Source organism: Jaculus jaculus, chromosome 4, assembly GCF_020740685.1.
Source record: "Jaculus jaculus isolate mJacJac1 chromosome 4, mJacJac1.mat.Y.cur, whole genome shotgun sequence".
Classification (NCBI taxonomy): Eukaryota; Metazoa; Chordata; class Mammalia; order Rodentia; family Dipodidae; genus Jaculus; species Jaculus jaculus.
The window spans coordinates 162217921-162237584 of NC_059105.1; the positions used below are offsets into that span (position 1 = coordinate 162217921).

The 19664-nt window shown below is 44.5% G+C and overlaps 1 protein-coding gene across 1 annotated transcript; it reads left to right on the plus strand.

The window, feature by feature from the left end:
* Window positions 1-3361: 3361 nt before the first annotated feature.
* Window positions 3362-13256, plus strand: LOC101601862 (cytochrome c oxidase copper chaperone). Its single transcript, XM_004666849.2, has 3 exons — window positions 3362-3552; window positions 6604-6692; window positions 13115-13256. Exons 1-2 carry the CDS (start codon window positions 3446-3448, stop codon window positions 6686-6688), a joined length of 192 nt encoding a protein of 63 aa, XP_004666906.2. The 5' UTR covers window positions 3362-3445; the 3' UTR covers window positions 6689-6692; window positions 13115-13256.
* Window positions 13257-19664: the final 6408 nt, after the last annotated feature.

Sequence of the window (19664 nt, forward strand, 5' to 3'; positions counted from 1 at the left end):
TCCCTTTAAGCACAGCTAGAGGAATTTTTGTGGGCTTAGGTAAGTTTTAAAAATGATTGGCTAAGCAAGCGGCAATTACAGTTGTGCATCTCTGATTGGTTGGGGCAGAAGGGGTACAAAAATGCACGAAAGGGACATGACTCCAGGGACTGTCCCTGCCTATGGGTGGTTATCTTTACTGGCCACATGTCGGGATCACTGTTGATTAACAGCCCGTCCTTTCTCAGAAGTCTTGTTTGTCTCTCCGGGAAACTGGAACTTAGGCCTAGTTAGAGTGGCCCCTTACTGAAGCCTGTCATGGCGTCAGTTTTTTCCCTTTAATTCTAGCATGGGCTGACTTGTAAATCACTCTGTAACCCCAGCCTGGCTTCAAACTCACAGTGGTCCTCCTACCTCTGCCTCCTTAGTGCTGGGACTACAGGTCTGTACCACCACACTCAACTTAATTATTAACTTTAAAATAAGAAATAGGGCTGGAGAGATGGCGTAGTGGTTAAGGTGCTTGCCTGCAAAGCCAAAGGATCTGGGTTCAATTCCCCAGGACCCACAAAGTGGCACATGTATCTAGAGTTTGTTAACGGTGGTTGGAGGTTCTGGCATGTCCATTCTATCTATCTGTCTCTTTCTCTCTCCTTCTCAAATAAATAAATAAAAATAAGAAATAGGGCTGGAGAGATGGCTCGGCAGGTAAGGTACTTGCACCTAATGACCCGGGTTTGATTCCCTGGTACTCACATAAAGCCAGATGCACAAATTGGTACGTGCATCTGGAGTTCATTTGCAGTGGCTAGGGCCCCTGGCACACCCATTCTCTCTCTTTCCCTCACAAGTAACAAAATAAATAAGAAATCATTATCTTGCATTTAGATAAGTTACATGGGATGGTAGACGTGGCACCTCAGAAGTATGTGACCTTCAAATTATGTGTAGTTTTGAACAGTCACTTGTTTTTATTCAAAAGTGTGCTTTCAACTGCTGTGAAGATTAACTGTTTCACAAAGTCAACAGCACTAAACATGGAAGCTGGTATGCTTCCACCTGAATTCAAGAAATAGCCAGTGTGGGGGTGCACGCCTTTGATCCCAGCACTCAGGAGGCAGTGGTAGGAGGATTGCCATGAGTTCAAGGCCACCCTGAGGCTACATAGTGAATTCCAGGACAGCCTGGGATAGAGTGAGACCCTACCTTGAAAACCAAAGAGGAAAGAAAAAAGAAAGAGAGAGAAAAAAGGAGGAAAGAAAGATTGATCAATTGATCAGTCAAGGGAAATATATGATTGAACAGTTCATGCTAAAACCAGTTTGGGGACTGGAGATATAACTCAGTTGGTAGAGAGCTTGCCTGGCCTCAAAATAAAATACGCAGATCTCATCTCAAATGAGTAAGTTTATTCTGAGTGACCACGGCCATGGCCGAGGAAAAGTGATTTAGGTCACCCCAAATTCCATGTTCCAATGAGTTACCACTTTCATGAAAGTTTTATAGTTACAGAACAAAAGAAAGTCACAAGCCAAGGCAAAGTAAGTAGAGGGGGAAGCTATAAGCTTCAGATCTTATCTGAGGACATTCTTAGTCTTTAGGTTGGTGAAAGCTGGTCGTCTGTAAGTACAATCAAAAAAGGTTTCATCTGACCACCGGATAATCACAAGAACGTTAGGTTAGACACAGAGGTGGACAATAAATGGTTGTTAAGGAGCTAAAGGTAGCCCAAGCTCCAATCCTACAAATTCCAGCTCTCTGTGATCCCTAGCCCAGGCTGACCTGGAATTCACTATGGAGTCTCAGGGTGGCCTCGAACTCATGGGTGATCTTCCTACCTCTGCCTCCCTAGTGCTGGGATAAGGGCATGCACCACCACACCCAGCGAGATCCCAGGAGTTCTATCAGTCCGTTCAACTTTGTTCCAAGTAGATGTAGAGCTTTTCTTAAACTTAGTTCACACTAATATACATGAGGCTCTTGGTTTGCACTAAATGAACAGGTGAGGGGCGTGGTGGCACACATCTGACTTGATAGGCAGAGGCAGGAGGATCCAGAAAGTTCAGCGTCATCCTCAGCTACCACTGGGGAGTTCAAGGCCAGCCTGGGCTAGAGGTCTTCCCCCCGTCCCAAAGTAGGGTCTCACTTTAGCTCAGGCTGACCTGGAATTCACTATGTAGTCTCAGAGTGGCCTTGAACTCATGGCTATCCTCCTACCTCTGCCTCCCAAGTGCTGGGATTAAAGGAGTGTGCCACCACACCCAGCTTTAACTTTTTAAATTTAATGAATTAAAATAGTTAATCTGGGCTGGTGAGATGGCTTAGTGGTTAAAGTGCTTGACTGCAAAGCCAAAGGATCTAGGTTCAATTCACCAGGACCCACATAAGCCAGATGCACAAGGTGCACATGCAATGTCTGGTGGCCCTGGCGTGCCCATTCTCTCTGTCTCCTCTCTCTTTCTCTCTCTCTGCTTGCAAATAAATTAAATTAAATTAAATTAAATTAAATTAAATTAAAAAATAGTAAATATAAAATAAAATTAAAGCTAGGTGTAGGGCTCCTGCCTTTAATCCTAGCTCTCAGGAGACAGAGGTAGGAGGATTTCAGTGAGTTCCAAGGCCAATATTGGCTACAGTGTGGGTTCCAGGTCAGCTTGGGCTACAGTGAGACCCTGTGCTTCAAAAATAAATAAAATAAAATAATTAGTTAGAAGGGATCTACCATAAGTAATTAGGTGTGGATTTAGTAAGTATGGAGGAGAAATAAGAGGAATTCCCCCCCTCCAGCACTGGACAGGTCAAATGCTTTTGCTACTCCATTTTAACTAGGTCAGGGCAAAACATTAAGGGCCTGGTGGTGGTGAAGTGTGGTGTGGGCAGGAAACAGGCAAATAATGAGAAAATGTCCAACATGTATCTCCTACTCCAGGGAACGGGTTTTCACTAGTGGTTTCTCTTTGGCTTAGAGAACTCCTTTCACTTTCTTGGGCTTCTGTTTCCGTATTGGTGGGAGTTGAGATGTCTCAGGTGGCCTCCTTCCCAAACCTAACCTAAGGTGACCTTTTTTTTTTCTTTTAAATATTTTATTTTTGTTTACTTATTTGAGAGAGATAGAGAAAATGGGCATGTCAAAACCTCCAGACACATGCACCACCTTGTGAAGCTGGCTTACGTGGCTACTGGGGAATCGAACCTTGATCCTTTCGCTTTGCAGGCAAGCGCCTTAACCGCTAAGCCATCTTCCCGGCCCTAGGTGACCTTTTAACCTTTACACACGCAGCAGCGCCTCCCTGGGTGCGGAACCTCCTCTTCTGCGCATGCGTCCTCTCAGAACCCGCCTCCCCTCCTTCCCCCCCGCTTCCGCTCCGTGAGGCCGGACTTCCTGTTCCTAGCGGCGCTGTTGCGGAAGTGGCCGCGGACGCGGTTCGGTGTTTTCCTGAGCTCGGAGCTGCTGTCGGCGGGAAGGATGCCGGGTCTGGCGGCCGCGAGCCCTGCGCCGAGCGAGGCCCCGGAGAAGAAGCCGCTGAAGCCCTGCTGCGCCTGCCCGGAGACCAAGAAGGCTCGCGATGCGTGGTCAGTGCGCAGCCCCGGCTCGGCCGGCCGGCCCGCCCGCCGCTGCCTCGGGAGTTCCGGGTCCCGCAGGGTCCCCGGAGGAGCCGCCGGTTCCCCGAGCCCTCTGCTGAGTCTCGGGAAATTAGGGTGGAGGGCGGGCGAAGAGGGCACTTTCCTGCAAATGACTTTTGAGCCCCTTAAAAGAGTCAGGCGCTGTCTTAGGTCCAAATACGTAAAAGATCATAAAGGACTTAAAATGCAGGGACCTATTCCAGCGCTTGATGGCGTACTGTCTTGTAAAGGCCAGGATCATTTGGCAAGACCCAAGTGCAAACTTTTCTCCTTTCTTTTATATAATTTGTTTGTTTTTCCAGGTAAGGTCTCACTCTAGCCCAGGCTGACCAGGAATTCACTATGGAGTCTCAGGGTGGCTTTGAACTCTTGGCGATCCTCCTACCTCTGCCTCCGAGTGCTGGGATTAAAGGCGTGCGCCCTTCTCGTGATTTCTCCTGAATCCCCAAACGTGCACGTAGTATGTAGGGCCCAAGATGCATTTCTGAAAGGTTCCCCTTCGCCCCTTTTAAGACACCCAGAAGTTGAAAATGAAATGAATCAGTCTACACTATAGGTGACATTAATAATATTTAACTGCTTATCGGTTTACAAAAGGGTGGGTGTTTTTCTTCTTTTTTGTTTAGAAGAAGAATTTAGCTTTCTAGCCCAGGCTGACCTGGAATTGACTTTGTAGTCTCAGGGTGGCCTCGAACTCACGGTGATCCTCCTACCTCTGCTTCCCTAGTGCTGGGATTAAAAGCAAAGGTGTGGGTCCCACGTCCAGTGACAAAAGGTTTTGTTGTTGTTCTTGTTGTTGTTTATTTATTTATTTGAGAGCTATATAGAGAGAAAGGCAGAGAGAGAATGGGCGCACCAGGGCCTCCAGCCACAGCAAGCAAACTCCAGATGCGTGTGCACCCTTGTGCATCTGGCTAAGGTGGGTCCCTGGTTCTCACTTTATATAGTCTGTATTGTAGGACAAGTCTCATTAGGAAGAGTCCAAAGATAACGTGATTCTGTCTCTTTCTCTTCAAAGCAGAAAAAAAAAGTTTAAAAAGTGTAACTTGGTCTGGATACTCACCTGTAATCCCAGTACTCAAGAGTGAGGTAGGGAGGATCTCCAAATTGGAGGCCAGCCTCGGCTACAGTAAGACCCAACATGGGCTAGAGAGATGGCTCAGTGATTAAGGCACTTGCCTGTGAAGCCTAAGGACCCCAGGTTCAATTCTTCAGTACCCTCGTAAAGCCAGGTGCACAAAGTGGTGCATGCAACTGGAGTTGGTTTGTAGCACCTGGAGGCCCTGGCATGCCCATTCTTTCTGTCTGTCCTCTCTTTCTTTCCGTGTGTGTGTGTGTGTGTGTGTGTGTGTGTGTGTGTGTGTATATAAATTTTAATTTTTATTTTCTGAGGTAGGGTCTCACTCTAGCTCAGACTGACCTGGAATTCACTATGTAGTCTTAGGGTGGCCTTGAACTCTTGGTGATCCTACTACCTCTGTCCCCAGAGTGCTAGGATTAAAGACGTGTGCCACCATCCCTGGCTCTAAGTAATATATATATATTTTAAAATTTTTATTTATTTATTTGAGAGCGACAGACACAGAGAGAAAGACAGATAGAGGAAGAGAGAGAGAATGGGCGCGCCAGGGCTTCCAGCCTCTGCAAACGAACTCCAGACGCGTGCGCCCCCTTTTGCATCTGGCTAACGTGGGACCTGGGGAACCGAGCCTTGAACCGGGGTCCTTAGGCTTCACAGGCAAGCGCTTAACTGCTAAGCCATCTCTCCAGCCCTCTAAGTAATATTTTAAAGTGTTTTTATTATTTATTTGAGGGAGAGAATGGGCGCGCCAGGGCCTCCAGCTACTGCAGACGAACACCAGACATGTGCGTCCCCTTGTGCATCTGGCTAATGTGGCTGCTGGGGAATCGAACCTGGGTACTTTGGCTTTGCAGGCAAACGCCTTAACTGCTAAGCCATCCCCCCAGCCCCATAAATAATATTTTTTAAAAAAACACACACAAGGATATTAATTGATATGATGAGGTAATAGTATAGCCCACTGCTTTCATTAGTTCTCACCACTTTAAAAAAAATTTTTTTGTTACTTTTCTTTATTATTTGAGAGCAACAGATAGAGGGAAAGAGGCAGATCGAGAGAGAGAGGGGGGGGGGGGGAGAGAGAGAGAATGGGCATGCCAGGGCTTCCAGCCACTGCAAATGAACTCCAGATGTGTGCGTCCCCTTGTGCATCTGGCTAACGTGGGACCTGGGGAATTGAGCCTTGAACCTGGGTCCTTAGGCTTCACAGGCAAATGCTTAACCGCTAAGCCATCTCTCCAGCCCAGTTCTCACCACTTTGTAAGTAGTACTGTAAATGGAGAGCTTCAAGACTACATTCTGATACTGAGATTGCTCCAGTTGTAGAGTTTATGGAACCTTTTGAAAAGTATGGGTGCCAATCAGAATTTGAATTTTTAAAATCTTTATTTGCTTATTTGCACATGTGTGTGCTATGGCCTTTTGCCACTACAAACAAATGCTGGATGCATGATCCACTGTGTTTTTTGTTTTGTTTTGTTGTTCTTTTTCCCATTTCTTTCTTTTTAATTTTATTTGCAAGCAGAGAGAGGAGACAGAGGGAGAATGGGTGCACCAGGGCCTCCAGCCACTGCATATGAACTCTAGACACGTGCCCCTGTGCATCTGGCTTACATGGGTCCTGCAGAGTCAAACCTGGGTCCTTTGGCTTCACAGACAAATGCCTTAACTGCTAAACCATCTCTCCAGCCCCTCTTCTTCTTCTTTTTTTTATTTTTATGTAAAAATATTTAACATACCAGCTTCATATGTCTGCCAGATGATTCTTAATTTGCAAGAGGATGAGGATGGGCGTCAGGGCACTGTGCGTGCTGGCCCAGGCACTATCCACTACGCTGCAACCTTAGCCCCCATTATGTATTCTTTTGAAAGTTCTTCATATCTACTTTATTGGGTAATGAGTGCATTTTATTTTCTAGCATCATTGAGAAAGGAGAAGAACACTGTGGACATCTGATTGAGGCCCACAAAGAGTGCATGCGAGCCCTGGGGTTTAAGATATGACATGGTGAGCATATTACTTCAACCTGTGTATTAATTTACAGAGGTAGCAGGTGCTGGGCAACATTCCACTGGAAAGGTAGGATGTTGCCTGGTAACATGTTTAAATAGTACTAAGAACACTTTAGAGCTGGGTGTGGTGGCACACACCTTAAATCCCAGCGTTTGGGAGGCAAAGATAGGAGGTTCGCCGTGAGTTCGAGGCCACCCTGAGACTACATAGTGAATTCCAGGTCAGTCTGGACTAGAGCAAAACCCTACCTTGAAAAACCAAAAAATACTTCTGGATTTCCAGTATGGGGACTAAATGATGACATTAAATTGAGAGGTGTTTAGTTAATTTGAGATGCGGAATGTGTAGCTTTCAGGAAATGGTTTAACAAAAGCCCTTAGAGTATTATTATAGTCAAGAGGGTCTTGTGGCTCTAGGAAGTTTAAAGTTCTTCATTTTCCAAGTTAAAAGAACTAAATGGAAATTGTTCTCTTATCTCTTGTTTCCAGTGTAGGTCTTCAGTAAATAGAAATGTTACCTTCTGCCAGTGAAAATGGAAGTGTTCTGGTTTCTTTCTTACTGTGCTTTATTTTAATACAACTAAAGCCTCTGACCTTTTTGTTGTTTTTTTTTAAATATTTTTTTAATTTTTTTTTTAATTTATTTATTTGAGAGCGACAGACACAGAGAAAAAGACAGATAAAGGGAGAGAGAGAATGGGCGTGCCAGGGCTTCCAGCCTTTGCAAACGAACTCCAGATGCGTGCGCCCCCTTGTGCATCTGGCTAACGTGGGACCTGGAGAACCATGCCTCGAACCGGGGTCCTTAGGCTTCACAGGCAAGCGCTTAACCGCTAAGCCATCTCTCCAGCCCTGTTTTTTTTTCAAGAACTTTGAATCCAATTTTTAATGCCAAAAGGAACCTTTGGTGATGTGTATATAATAGTCTCACAAATAAACGACCTCTTGTTTGGGACCTCTTGCATCAGAATGGACTTTGCTCCACTCCAATCTGGTCATTATTCAAGAGTCTCGTTAAAGAGGCTTTCCCTCAACAGCCACGTAAAGCAGTGCCCTTTCCCCATCTCTACTCCAGCCATATCCAGGAGACCACTCTGAAGGCAGTGATGTTCCATGTCCACATTCTTCACTGTGGAATCCATTAACCATGTGTGGCTGTTGAGAATTTGAATTGTGGCTAATGAGGTTAAAGAACTGAATTTTTAGTCTGAATTTTTTTTTCAGTCATATGTGGTTAAAGGTTACTCTTACTTATTATTATTATTATTATTTATTATTATTTTGGTTTCCCAAGGCAGGGTCTCACACTAGCTCAGGCTGACCTGGAATTCACGATGTAGTCTCAGGCCTTGAACTCTTGGCAATCCTCATACTGTTGCCTCCCAAGTGCTGGGATTAAAGGCGTGTGCCACCATGCCTGGCTAGGCTCAAGGTTATTTTCCTACCTCCGCCTCCCAAGTGCTGGGATTAAAGGCATGCGCCACCACGCCTAGCTCTGCATATTAAGTTTTTAAAATAAATTATAAGGCTGTAGAGATGGCTCAGGAGCTAAAGTGCTTTCTTGGTAAGCCTGCAGGCCCAAGTTCGATTCCCTGGTACCCACAGAAAGCCAGATGCACATCTGGCATTTATTTTCAGAGACAGGAGGGCCTGGTGTGCCCATCATCCATTTTCTCTCTCTCTCTCTCTCTCTCTCTGACAGATAAAAGATATTAAAATAATCTGCATTACTTAACTCCATCTAGAATGTACACTCTAAGCTGGGCATGGTGGCGCATGCCTTTAATGCCAGCACTTGGGAGGCAGAGGTAGGAGAATTGCCATGAGTTCAAGCCCACCCTGCAATGACATCATGAATTCCAGGTCAGCCTGAGCTAGAGTGAGACCCTACCTTGAAAGACCAAAATAAACATATAGAATGTGCACTCCAAGGAAGGTAGAATTTTCTGTTTCACTCAACTACCATCTCCTCAGTACTTATAATACTTCTTGGCACATGAGGATTGTTAATTTAAATGAATAAGTAAATAAATGGGAAAATGAAGTCTTCTCATTATGCAGGGACTCCTGAGGTGAACTAAACAGGGTCAGTACTGGCATCTTGGTTCCAGGCAGGCTCTGCTTTCTGCTTCTCTCTCTTAAGTCTACACCACATTGCCACTTTTAACTTAATGATGTCTGAGAGATAATACCAAAGCCATGTGCCAGTTCAATAGTAATAAAGAGCCGGTTTCTTTTCCCTTACACCGCTTTGCTGTCGTCTGGACTTTCATGTATGGCTAGTCTTTGAACTAACCCCGGCTGACTGGAAGGAGAGCGCAGGCCAAAAGTCCCAAGGCCACGCTCGGGCCCTCCCAGTACATAGTTTCACGGGTTTTTCATTTCAGCCATGTTTAATTAAGTAAATTGGAGGAAAGTATATCCTTACAAAGTATACCTATTAACTGCTGCTTTTAAAGACACAGTCCTCAGCATTTGTTTTTTTTTCCTTTTTTTTCCCCTCAGCATTTGTACATGGCTTCCTTGTTCACATTCTAGAGCTCTTTATAGTCTGTTGTGCTAAACTATTGGTTAGGGCTGAACCTGTGTTGATAAACATTTTTTTTTGTTTTTTGAGATAGGGTCTACTCTAGCTCAGGCTGACCTGGAATTCACTATGTAGTCTCAGGGTGGCTTTGAACTCATGGTGATCCTCCTACCCCTGCCTCCCAAGTGCTAGGATTAAAGGCGTGCACCACCATGCCCAGTTAAGAAATTTAAAAAATACATATTTTATTTTTATTTGTTTATTTATTTGACAGGAAAAGGAGGAGAGAGAGAGAGAAAATAAGCACATGGGCACACCAGGGCCTCCAGCCACTGCAAACGAACTCCAGATGCTTGTGCTCCTTGTGCATCTGGCTAACAGGGGAATCAAACCTTGGTCCTTTGGCTTTGCAGGCAAGCATCTTAACTGCTAAGCCATCTCTCCAGCCCAAGAAAAACATTTTTAAAGCAACTTTTGTTTGTTTGTTTTTTGTTTATTTTTATTTATTTGAGAGTGACAGACAGAGAAAGAGGCAGAGAGAGAGAGAGAATGGATGCGCCAGGGCCTCTAGCCACTGCAAATGAACTCCAGGCGTGTGCGCCCCCTTGTGCATCTGGCTAATGTGGGTCCTGTGGAATCGAGCCTCAAACCGGGGTTCTTAGGCTTCACAGGCAAGCTCTTAACCACTAAGCCATCTCCAGCCCAAGAAATTTTTTAAAATGCTGATTTTAGGAGCAAACAAAGCTTCTCTGTGTGATGTGATATAGTTGTTACAGGTAGTGTACATTCGCAGGGACCAGAAGATACCATATTTTTTGTTTCAGGTCAGAAAATTTGAATAATAGCTTTATTCTTCATTTGTAAATGAAAGAAAATGCAAAAGCTTTGAAATTAGAAAGCTTGATAATTAACTGTGTGGTCTTGGGCAGATTCTTAACTTACTTTTTTTTTTTTCAAGGTAGGGTCTCACTCTGTTCCAGGCTGACCTGGAATTAACTCTGTAGTCTCAGGGTGGCCTTGAACTCATGGTGATCCTCCTACCTCTGCCTCCCGAGTGCTGGGATTAAAGGCGTGCGCCACCACGCCCGGCCCATTCTTAACTTTCTGAACCTACTTAGTCCTCCCATTTTTTCAAATAGAAATAATACATATACAAAGCACTTGGAGCTATTGTGATGATTAAATTATATAACACACATAGCAGCATAGCCCATACCTGGGATCGTGTGGCTAGCAAGCATTCAGTTGAGGTCTGTGGAATATATGACCTGGTTATAATTGTGCATCCTGATTATTGGAAGGGCGGTCTGAATTCACAGTGAGGCCTTTCTAAGAATTCAAGCCTGCATTTGTACTCTCAGTAGGTGTATTCTTTTGGAAGAGGAACAGGCGTCGGAATCCCCTTTGGCCCCAAGTGTATTAGTTCCTCAGCCGGCATGAGGAAGTCAAGGCACATTGAAGTCACAGAGGACTTGCTCCAGTGAAGGAGGATGATGGTGGAATTAACACGAGTGTCCCGATTTCTGTAGTCCCAGTCGTAGGCACACACTTCACTCTTCTCTCCTTGAACTTGATGAGATATAGGCCAGTGTGCACATTGCCATAATCTTCAGATGAATGCTCATTGGAACGACGTGTTGCTGGAATGCATTGGTTCTTAGACTTCAGGCCACTGGCTATAGGATAAAATCCAGCACAGCTCTCCACTGCGCTAAGCATTAGTATCTCTTAGACTATTATACCATGTTTTGCTGAGAAGAGTGTCAAAGAAAGATACTTTGCAAACTTGGATTGCTTTAGCATGGGCACGAGAAGGTAAAAACCTAAGTAGACTTTGTTATTCCTGAGTAAAATGCCCTTAGCTGTACCTTGATCTCAGTATATGTGTGAATAAATATAGTATACCTCTTTTATACTTTTGGAAAAGCTGGCTGAAGCTGGACATGGTGGCGCACGCCTTTAATCCCAGCACTCAGGTGGCAGAGGTAGGAGGATTGCCATGAGTTCGAGGTCACCCTGAGATTCCATAGTAAATTCCAGGTCATCCTGGGCTAGAGTGAGACCCTACCTCAAAAAAAAAAAACAACTTAATTCAGCCTGTGCTTCTGAATCAGAGGTACACCTAAGAAACATTTTCCAAAATTTGTAAGCCTGGACCCTGGCCTCTCATGTTGACTTAAAGTTGTAGATGATTTTCAGGTGTAGCCTTCCTTAACAACCTGAGCTGAAGAAGAATTCGGATATATGCTAAATATAAAATTATCTGACAACTTAATAGTAGCAAAATCAGAGACTTGAAATTTAGTAAGAAAAAAATAGGTATGGAGCCAGGCGTAGTGGCGCACACCTTTAATCCCAGCGCTGATAGACGGAGATAGGAGCATCAGCATGGGTTTGAAGCCAGCCTGGGGTTACAGAGTTCCAGGTCAGCCTGGGCTAGAGTGAGACCCTGCCTCAAGAATAAAAGAGGTGTGATGGTAATGATTCTAGGTACTTTTTAAAACCTTAATGCTTTTTCTTACTGAAAATGGAAGTAAATGAGCCCGACACCTTATTAGACATGTCAGAAAATAGATGGGCTAGTATCTTTCTGCTCTTAAGAATCAGAAAAAAAAAAAAAAAAACCAACTAAGAAGCAGAAGAAACATGGAAAACCCAGAATTTGGAGGCTAAAATCAAACTGATAATGATATTCACTTAGTGTTTACTAGTTTAATACTGTTGGGTGCTTAAAATATGCAGCTTTCATGTGGAGACACGCATAAGTGATTAGTTGTTTATGAAACTAATCTAAGGTAATCCAGAAAAAGGTTACTGCTACTAAAACATTTTAAAAATAGTTCTTAAGACCTGTGCCAAGATGCAAATGATAACTTCACCTCCCGAGGACTTTACCCTCAGAGGTATAATGAAGAGGTTCCCATTCCTGTTTCATAAAATAGCCCTTTCTGATAGGTAGTCAGTATCAGAGGCGAGGGTGTCACAGGCTGTTGTCAGTGATGGGTGGTCAGTGTCAGAGAGGTAAGGGTGTCACAGGCTGTTGTCAGTGATGGGTGGTCAGTGTCAGAGAGGTAAGGGTGTCACAGGCTGTTGTCAGTGATGGGTGGTCAGTGTCAGAGAGGTAAGGGTGTCACAGGCTGTTGTCAGTGGAATGGTGAATTTGCTTTGTTTTTTTGCTTATCTTTCTTGCCCGAACTTTCCCCTTAGTGTGTACTTCCTTTGAGCTCTTTAGGAAGGGAGATTGAGGTCTTTACCTGACCCCAGTGAAAGGAAGCACTGGCATTAGACAGAGTTGGCTAGCCCAATGCAGTTCCCTTCTAGCCTTTCTTCTCCATCCTCCTGGACAGGGATTGGGGATGCCAGAAACACACTGCCAAAACCCAGTGGCACCTCTGCCCGTGGCCACTCTCTTTTCAATCTTTTAAAAGGGGTGCCCTTATTTTGCCTTTGGGATTAAAGGAGAAACTTTCCACAGGAAGTGTTTTGTGTACTAAACTGACCTTCGGCCTTCCACTCTGTGGATCTTTGCCAAACATTCTTGAATCAGCCGAGAGAGGGATTCGCAGGTCTCTTCTGTTGAATGTCTATAAAAATAAAATGCCTTAGCCTTTTTTGTAAGATGTTTTTAGGATTAAAAAAAAATCTGCTTTTATCTCAACAAAAGCTTCTAAAGAATGAGCAGTGTAATGAATTGAGCAATTCCGAGTTTTCAGTCAGGCTAAAGTAGGACTTTGAAATGTTGATCTTTATGTCATAACTGATTTAGAATCATTGTGGCAATTAGTCAATTCTTGAATGAAGCTTTTATCTCTAGTAGTCTTAATTCCCTAGCTACAGTGATGTAGTTTCATGTTTGGAATCTGACTTTGTCCAATAAATCTTCTCTGTAGGTGGCCTACTCTGCGAATGAATAATCCCTGAAGAATGAAGAAGATTAAATCTTTTGGAAGTTCTTTGATTATCTTTGATAAGTAGATAAAGTATTTATTATTTATTTTAAAAGAGAAAATAAAAAAATGCCCTATTCCATGATCTTCAGGTATGTTTCTTTTTCTGTTCTTCACATACTCACATAGGTTCTTTTTTTTTTTTTTTTAAATTTTTTTATTTATTTATTTGAGAGTGACAGACAGAGAAAGACAGATAGAGGGAGATAGAGAATGGGCGCGCCAGGGCTTCCAGCCTCTGCAAACGAACTCCAGACACATGCGCCCCCTTGTGCATCTGGCTAACGTGGGTCCTGGGGAACCGAGCCTCGAACTGGGGTCCTTAGGCTTCACAGGCAAACGCTTAACCGCTAAGCCATCTCTCCAGCCCAGGTTCTTTTTTTCTTTGAAGAATATTGTGACAAATCTTATGACACGAATTTCTCTTGTTTGTTACTTTGTCATGACGGAAACTGGATGTTTATTACTAGGAAGAAAAAAAATACAGTTATTTCTCTCAGCCAGAAAAAATCTCCAGAATTTAGGTACATGGCAGGAAAAATGAATACCTTTTACCCTTTCAGTACAACTGTGGGAGCCGTATCATTTTCTTAAAGACATGTTTTGCTGGTGCGGTGGCCCACACTTACCGAAACAGGAACACTGCATGCGTAAGGGCAGCCTGGGCCCCTTCCCCCCGTCCCCCGTAATACACACACACTACAAAAAAGCATTTTCAAAAATATTTATTTAATTGATAGAGAATGAGAGTGGGTGTACCAAGGTATCTTGCCACTGCAAATAAACTAGACACATGTGCCACTTTGTACCTCTGGCTTTATATGGGTACTGGAAAAATTTAGCCTGGGCCAGCAGGCTTTGCAAGGAAATACTTTAACTACTGGGCCATCCTGAAAACATTTTTTTCTGAGGACACTTTTATTTATTTTCATTTTTTAAATTTATTTTTTGATCTAGATCAATCGATCTCTCAGATCAAACCTAGTAGTGTGTCCCCTCACCCACCTCTGAGCCACATTCCCAGACCTTAATATTAAAACCATTATTGTTCATTACTAGTTCCATTTTCTGGCCTCTACTCACAGCCTGCCAGGCGGCTGGAGATGTAAATGATAAGCTTTAATAACCTTTTTATTTATTTATTTTGGTTTTCTGAGGTAGGGTCTCACTCTAGCTCAGGCTGACCTGGAATTCACTATATAGTCTTAGGGTGGCCACAAACTCATAGCGATCCTCCTACCTCTGCCTCCCGAGTGCTGGGATTAAAGGCATGTGCCACCATGCCTGGCCTTCTTTTTATTTATTTATTTATTTGGTTTTTAGAGGTAGGGTCTCACACTAGTCCAGGCTGACCTGGAATTCACTCTGTTGTCTCAGGGTGGCCTTGAACTCACGGCAATCCTCCTACCTCTGCCTCCCGAGTGCTGGGATTAAAGGCGTGCGCCACCACGCCCGGCTTTCTCTTCCCTTTTTTTTGAGGCAAGCCCAACAGACCAGCCTTTTTTTCTTTAAAAAAATACTATTTTAATAATTTGTTTATTTGACAGAGAGAGAGAGAGAGGCTGAGAATGGGCGTGCCAGGGCTTCTAGCCACTGCAGATAAACTCCAGATGTGTGCTTCCCCTTGTGCATCTGGCTAACACCGGTCCTGGAGAATTGAACCTGGGTCCTTTGGCTTTGCAGGCAAATGCCTTAGCCACTAAGCCATCCCTCCAGTCTTTTTTTTTTTTTTTAATGAAAGAATTGGCACTATAACCAAACTCCAGATGTGTGCGCCACCTTGTGTGCATGTGTGACTTTGTGCACTGGCATCACCTCTTGTGTCTGGCTTACATGGGACCTGGAGAGTTGAACATGGGTCCTTAGGTTTTGCAGGCAAATGCCTTAACCGCTAAGCCATCTCTCCAGCCCCCATTCTCTTTCTCTATCTGCCGTTCTCCCTGTCTCTCTTAAATAAATAAACAAATTTCTGAACCAATTGGGGGACATCCATTCAAACCAGTACACCATGTAAAGCCAGATTCATTAAGTGGTGTAAGCACCTGGAACTCATATCCAGTGTTGGGAGGCCCTGGTCTGCCCGAGAAAATTGCTTACTTTATAGAATAAAAGTTGAATTAAGTCATTCCTTAGGATTCCTACCTAATTAATTAGTTAGGTGCATGGCGTATTTACCTTTCTAGCGCTGTACCATCAAGTTTTATCCCCAGCCCTTTTTTTTTTTTTTTTTTTTTTACATTTTATATTGAGTCAGGGTGTAGCCAAGTTGCCCAGAGTGGTCTTGAGCTAGACCAGCCTTGAACTTGCAGTTCTCCTGAGAAACTGAAAATTACAGGCCTGTGCCATCCATCCCAACCAACAAGTGCCTGTCTGTGACAAACAGGTTTAACAGCTGCCCATGTGATATCAGTAAGCCCCCACATCTGAGTCTGTCCTCATCTGGAAAGAAACAAGTAATTCTACTTTAAGAGCTTGTGAGTACTAAGCTAGTACATATAAGGCATTTGGCCACCAGCATTTATTGTTAGTTGTCCTACAATTTTTTGATTTTTGTATTCACATTTTCAATATTCATGTGACTGTAATACGTTTTATTTTTTAGGGTTTTTGTTTGTTTTTTTGAGGTAGGGTCTCGCTGTGGTCCAAGGTGACCTGGAATTAACTACGTAGCCTCAGGGTAGCCTTGAAATCACAGCAATCTTCCTACCTCTGCCACCTGAGTGCTGGGATTAAAGACATGCACCACCACACCTGACTTCTGCTCTCAATTTATTATCTGGTGAATACATATGTGTTACTACTAAAGACAAAAATTTGGGCCAGACATGGGGGCACCCATGTTTAATCCCAGCACTCGGGAGGCAGAGTTAAGAGGATCACTGTGAGTCTGAGGCTAGTTTGGGACTACAGAGTGAGTTCCCCAGGTCAGCCTGGGCTAGAATGAAAACTTGCCTTGAAAAAAACAAAAGTTGAGGGAGGGAGAGATGGCTTAGCAGTTAAGGTACTTGCTTGTGAAGCCTAATGACTCATGTTCCAGGTCCCATGTAAGCCAGATGCACAAAATGACACAAGCATACAAGTCACACATGCGCAGAAGGGGTACACATGCATGGAGTTTGATTGCCCCAATTCTCTTTCTTTCTCTCTCACATTAAAATTATTTTTAAGGGCTGGAGAGATGGCTTAGCGGTTAAGCGCTTGCCTGTGAAGCCTAAGGACCCCGGTTCGAGGCTCGGTTCCCCAGGTCCCACGTTAGCCAGATGCACAAGGGGGCGCACGCGTCTGGAGTTCGTTTGCAGAGGCTGGAAGCCCTGGCGCGCCCATTCTCTCTCTCTCCCTCTACCTGTCTTTCTCTATGTGTCTGTCTCTCTCAAATAAAAAAAAAAAGAAAAAAAATTATAAAAAAAAAAAATTTTTTAAAAAAGGCCAGTCTGTTGGACCTGCCTCAAAAAAAAGAAAAAAAACGTTAAGTGTCTGGTGCTATGATGGATATTCAAGGTGCTTTCCTCAAGAGTTCATGTGTGACTGTGTCCTGGGTTTCTTTCTCTAGTTATTATAAGTTTAAGTAGAGGGCTGGAGAGATGGCTTAGCAGTTAAGCGCTTGCCTGTGAAATCTAAGTTAGACCCCAGTTCGAGGCTCAATTCCCCAGGACCCACGTAAGCCAGATGCACAAGGGGGCGCATGCATCTGGAATTCATCTGCAGTGACTGGAGGCCCTGGTGCACCCATTCTCTCTTATTATCTCTGCCTCTGTCTGTTGCTCTCAAATAAATTAAAAAAGAAAAAAGAATAAACAAGTAGAGCCTGGAGAGATGGCTCAGCGGATAAGCGCACTTGCTACACAAGCATGAATACCAGAGTTCCCAACACCCATGGAAAAAGCCAGATGCTGCGGCAAATGTAATCTCCTAGGGTGAGAAGGAAGATGGAGGCGAGGGAGTCCACCTGAAGTGTGGGAGCCAGCGAAAGCAGATGTGAACAAGAAACCTTGCCTCAAAAAAGGTGGAAGGTGAGGGCCCACACCCTAACGTTGTCCTTGGATTTTCACAAGTGCACCGCGGCACACATATGCCCACACTTACATATTAACACACATCAAAAGCAAGCCCCTAAAGATGTTACTTATTTGCAAGGAGGTTATGGGGAGGATGGGCACATCAGTGCCTGTGGCCACCGCAGACAACTTCCAGATGCATGCACCGCTTTGTGCATCTGGTTTTACATGGGTACTAGAGAATCTAACCAAGGCCAGCAGGCTTTGCAAGCAAGTGCCTTTAACTGCTGAGCCATCTCTCCAGCCCAGAACACACTGTTTTGACACACAATGTTTTTCTTTCCTCTTCTATCAAATCTGGTTTTAAAAAGAGAAAACACAACTGTGTATTATTGTACTCTGACCACAGGACCTGTTCCACAGGCATCAACATCACTATGATTCTATGACATGTATGTCACCCCAGCAGCATACGTGACCCCTGTAGTAATAATTGCATGTACATACATACAAATTCATCCCCTAAATACATAGCTGGATGGAGTAGCAGAGTATATATTTTAGAGTCACGTTGGCCTAAGCTTTAATCCATATTCACCTATTAACCCTGGGACCTCAGGAAAGTTCTTTAAGCCTGTTTCTTCCATTTAGAAACATATGTACAGCCGGGCATGGTGACGCACGCCTTTAATCCCAGCACTCGGGACTATGAGGCAGAAGGATTGCTAGTTCAAGGGCAGCTTGAGACACAGTGTCCAAGAAAAAAAAATCTATATCTATCTATCTAGATATCCAAATAGATAAAATAATAATACATAGGTTAGAGAGATCGCTCAGTGAGACACTTGACTTGCAGGCAGGAGAAGCTGAGTTTCATCCTCCAACTCCCACGTGACATAAGCTATGTATGGTACTGCGTGCTTGTAATCCCAGCACTGCAGAGGCAGACACAGCTGGATCCCTAGGCCTTGCTGGTCAGCCCTTCTAGCCTAATTAGGAAGACCCTGTCCCAGGAGAAGTGGATGGGGAGGTGACTCAGCAGTTAAAGGCCCTTGCTTGCAAAGCTTGCCAGCCTGGGTTTGATTCCTCAGTACCCACGCAAAGCCAGGTGCACAAAGTGGTGCGTGCATCCGAAGGTAGGTTGCAGCAGCAGGAAGCCCTGTGCCCCCTATCAGAAATAAGTAAGTAAATAAATAACTTAAACCAGGCGTGGTGGGGCACACCTCTAATTCCAGCAGTCGGTAGGCAGAGGTAGAAGGATCACCATGAGTTCAAGGCCACCCTGAGAGTACATAGTGAATTGCGGGGTCAGCCTGGGCTAGAGGGAGACCCTACCTTAAAAAATAGTTCTAGGCCACCCTGAGATTATATAGTGAATTCCAGCTCAGCCTGGACTAGAGTGAAACCCTACCTCGAAAAACCAAAATAATAATTCAATTTTTTTTATTTTAGAGAAGGAGAAAAAGAGGCACATAGAGAAAGAATGGGCACATCAGGGTCTTCAGCCACTGCAAACAAACTCTAGATGCATGTGTCCCCTGTGCATCTGGCTTATGTGGGTCCTGGGGAATCGAACCTGGGTCCTTTAGCTTTGCAGGCAAGTCCTTAACCACTAAACCATCCCTTTAGCACCCCTTCCAAAAAAAAAAAAAAATTTAAACAATAGATGGCCCTGGAGGAATGACACCCAAGATTGTCCTCTGACCTACACATATGCACACCCACATACACAAACACACACATGAAAGATAATAGTTATTTTGAGTGACATGAGAAAACCATAGCTTCTGTTTTTGTTTGTTTTTTGCTTTCCAAGGTAGGGTCTCACGCTAGCTCAGCCTGACCTGGAATTCACTATGTAGTCTCAGGGTGGGCTCGAACTCTCGGCGATCCTCCGACCTCTGCCCTTTGACAACCATAGCTTCTTGATAACGTTAGCTGGCTCTGCTCAGACAAGCGCTTGTGGGTCTGCGGGGAGGCAGGCTGAGCTCCCGCCGGGAGACAGCAAGTGAGTGTTGGCTAATGGCTCTGCCTGTCTCTTTAAATGGTCAGGGCCAATCCCTTAGCTGAGCTTCCCAGAAAGCTGCTTTGACCTTCTCTCCTCCTGAGTGGGCAGCTCACAGCTGGCAGGGACTCCCAGCTTTGGGAGCCTGGATGCGTGAGGACAGAGGTGGGCGGGGGAACAGCTGCTGTTTCCTCAAGTGGGCGGGCTGGTTGGGAAGGAGGCGATGACAAAGCAGCGCGTGGAAATCCCCTCGCTCTATTCCTCCAGTGACGTCACAGTCACACCTGGAATCCCAGCACTTGGGAGCCCAAGGCAGGAGCATGGCCATTAGTAGTCCGGGTCCTGAGGGTCTAGCACACGGGTGGCTCCGAGAGGATGTTAAGCACCTCACTTGTACCTTAGGGGCGATGGTATTATTATTATTATTATTTTTGATTTGTTGAGGTAGGGTCTCACTCTAGCCCAGGCTGACCTGGAATTCACTATGTCGTCT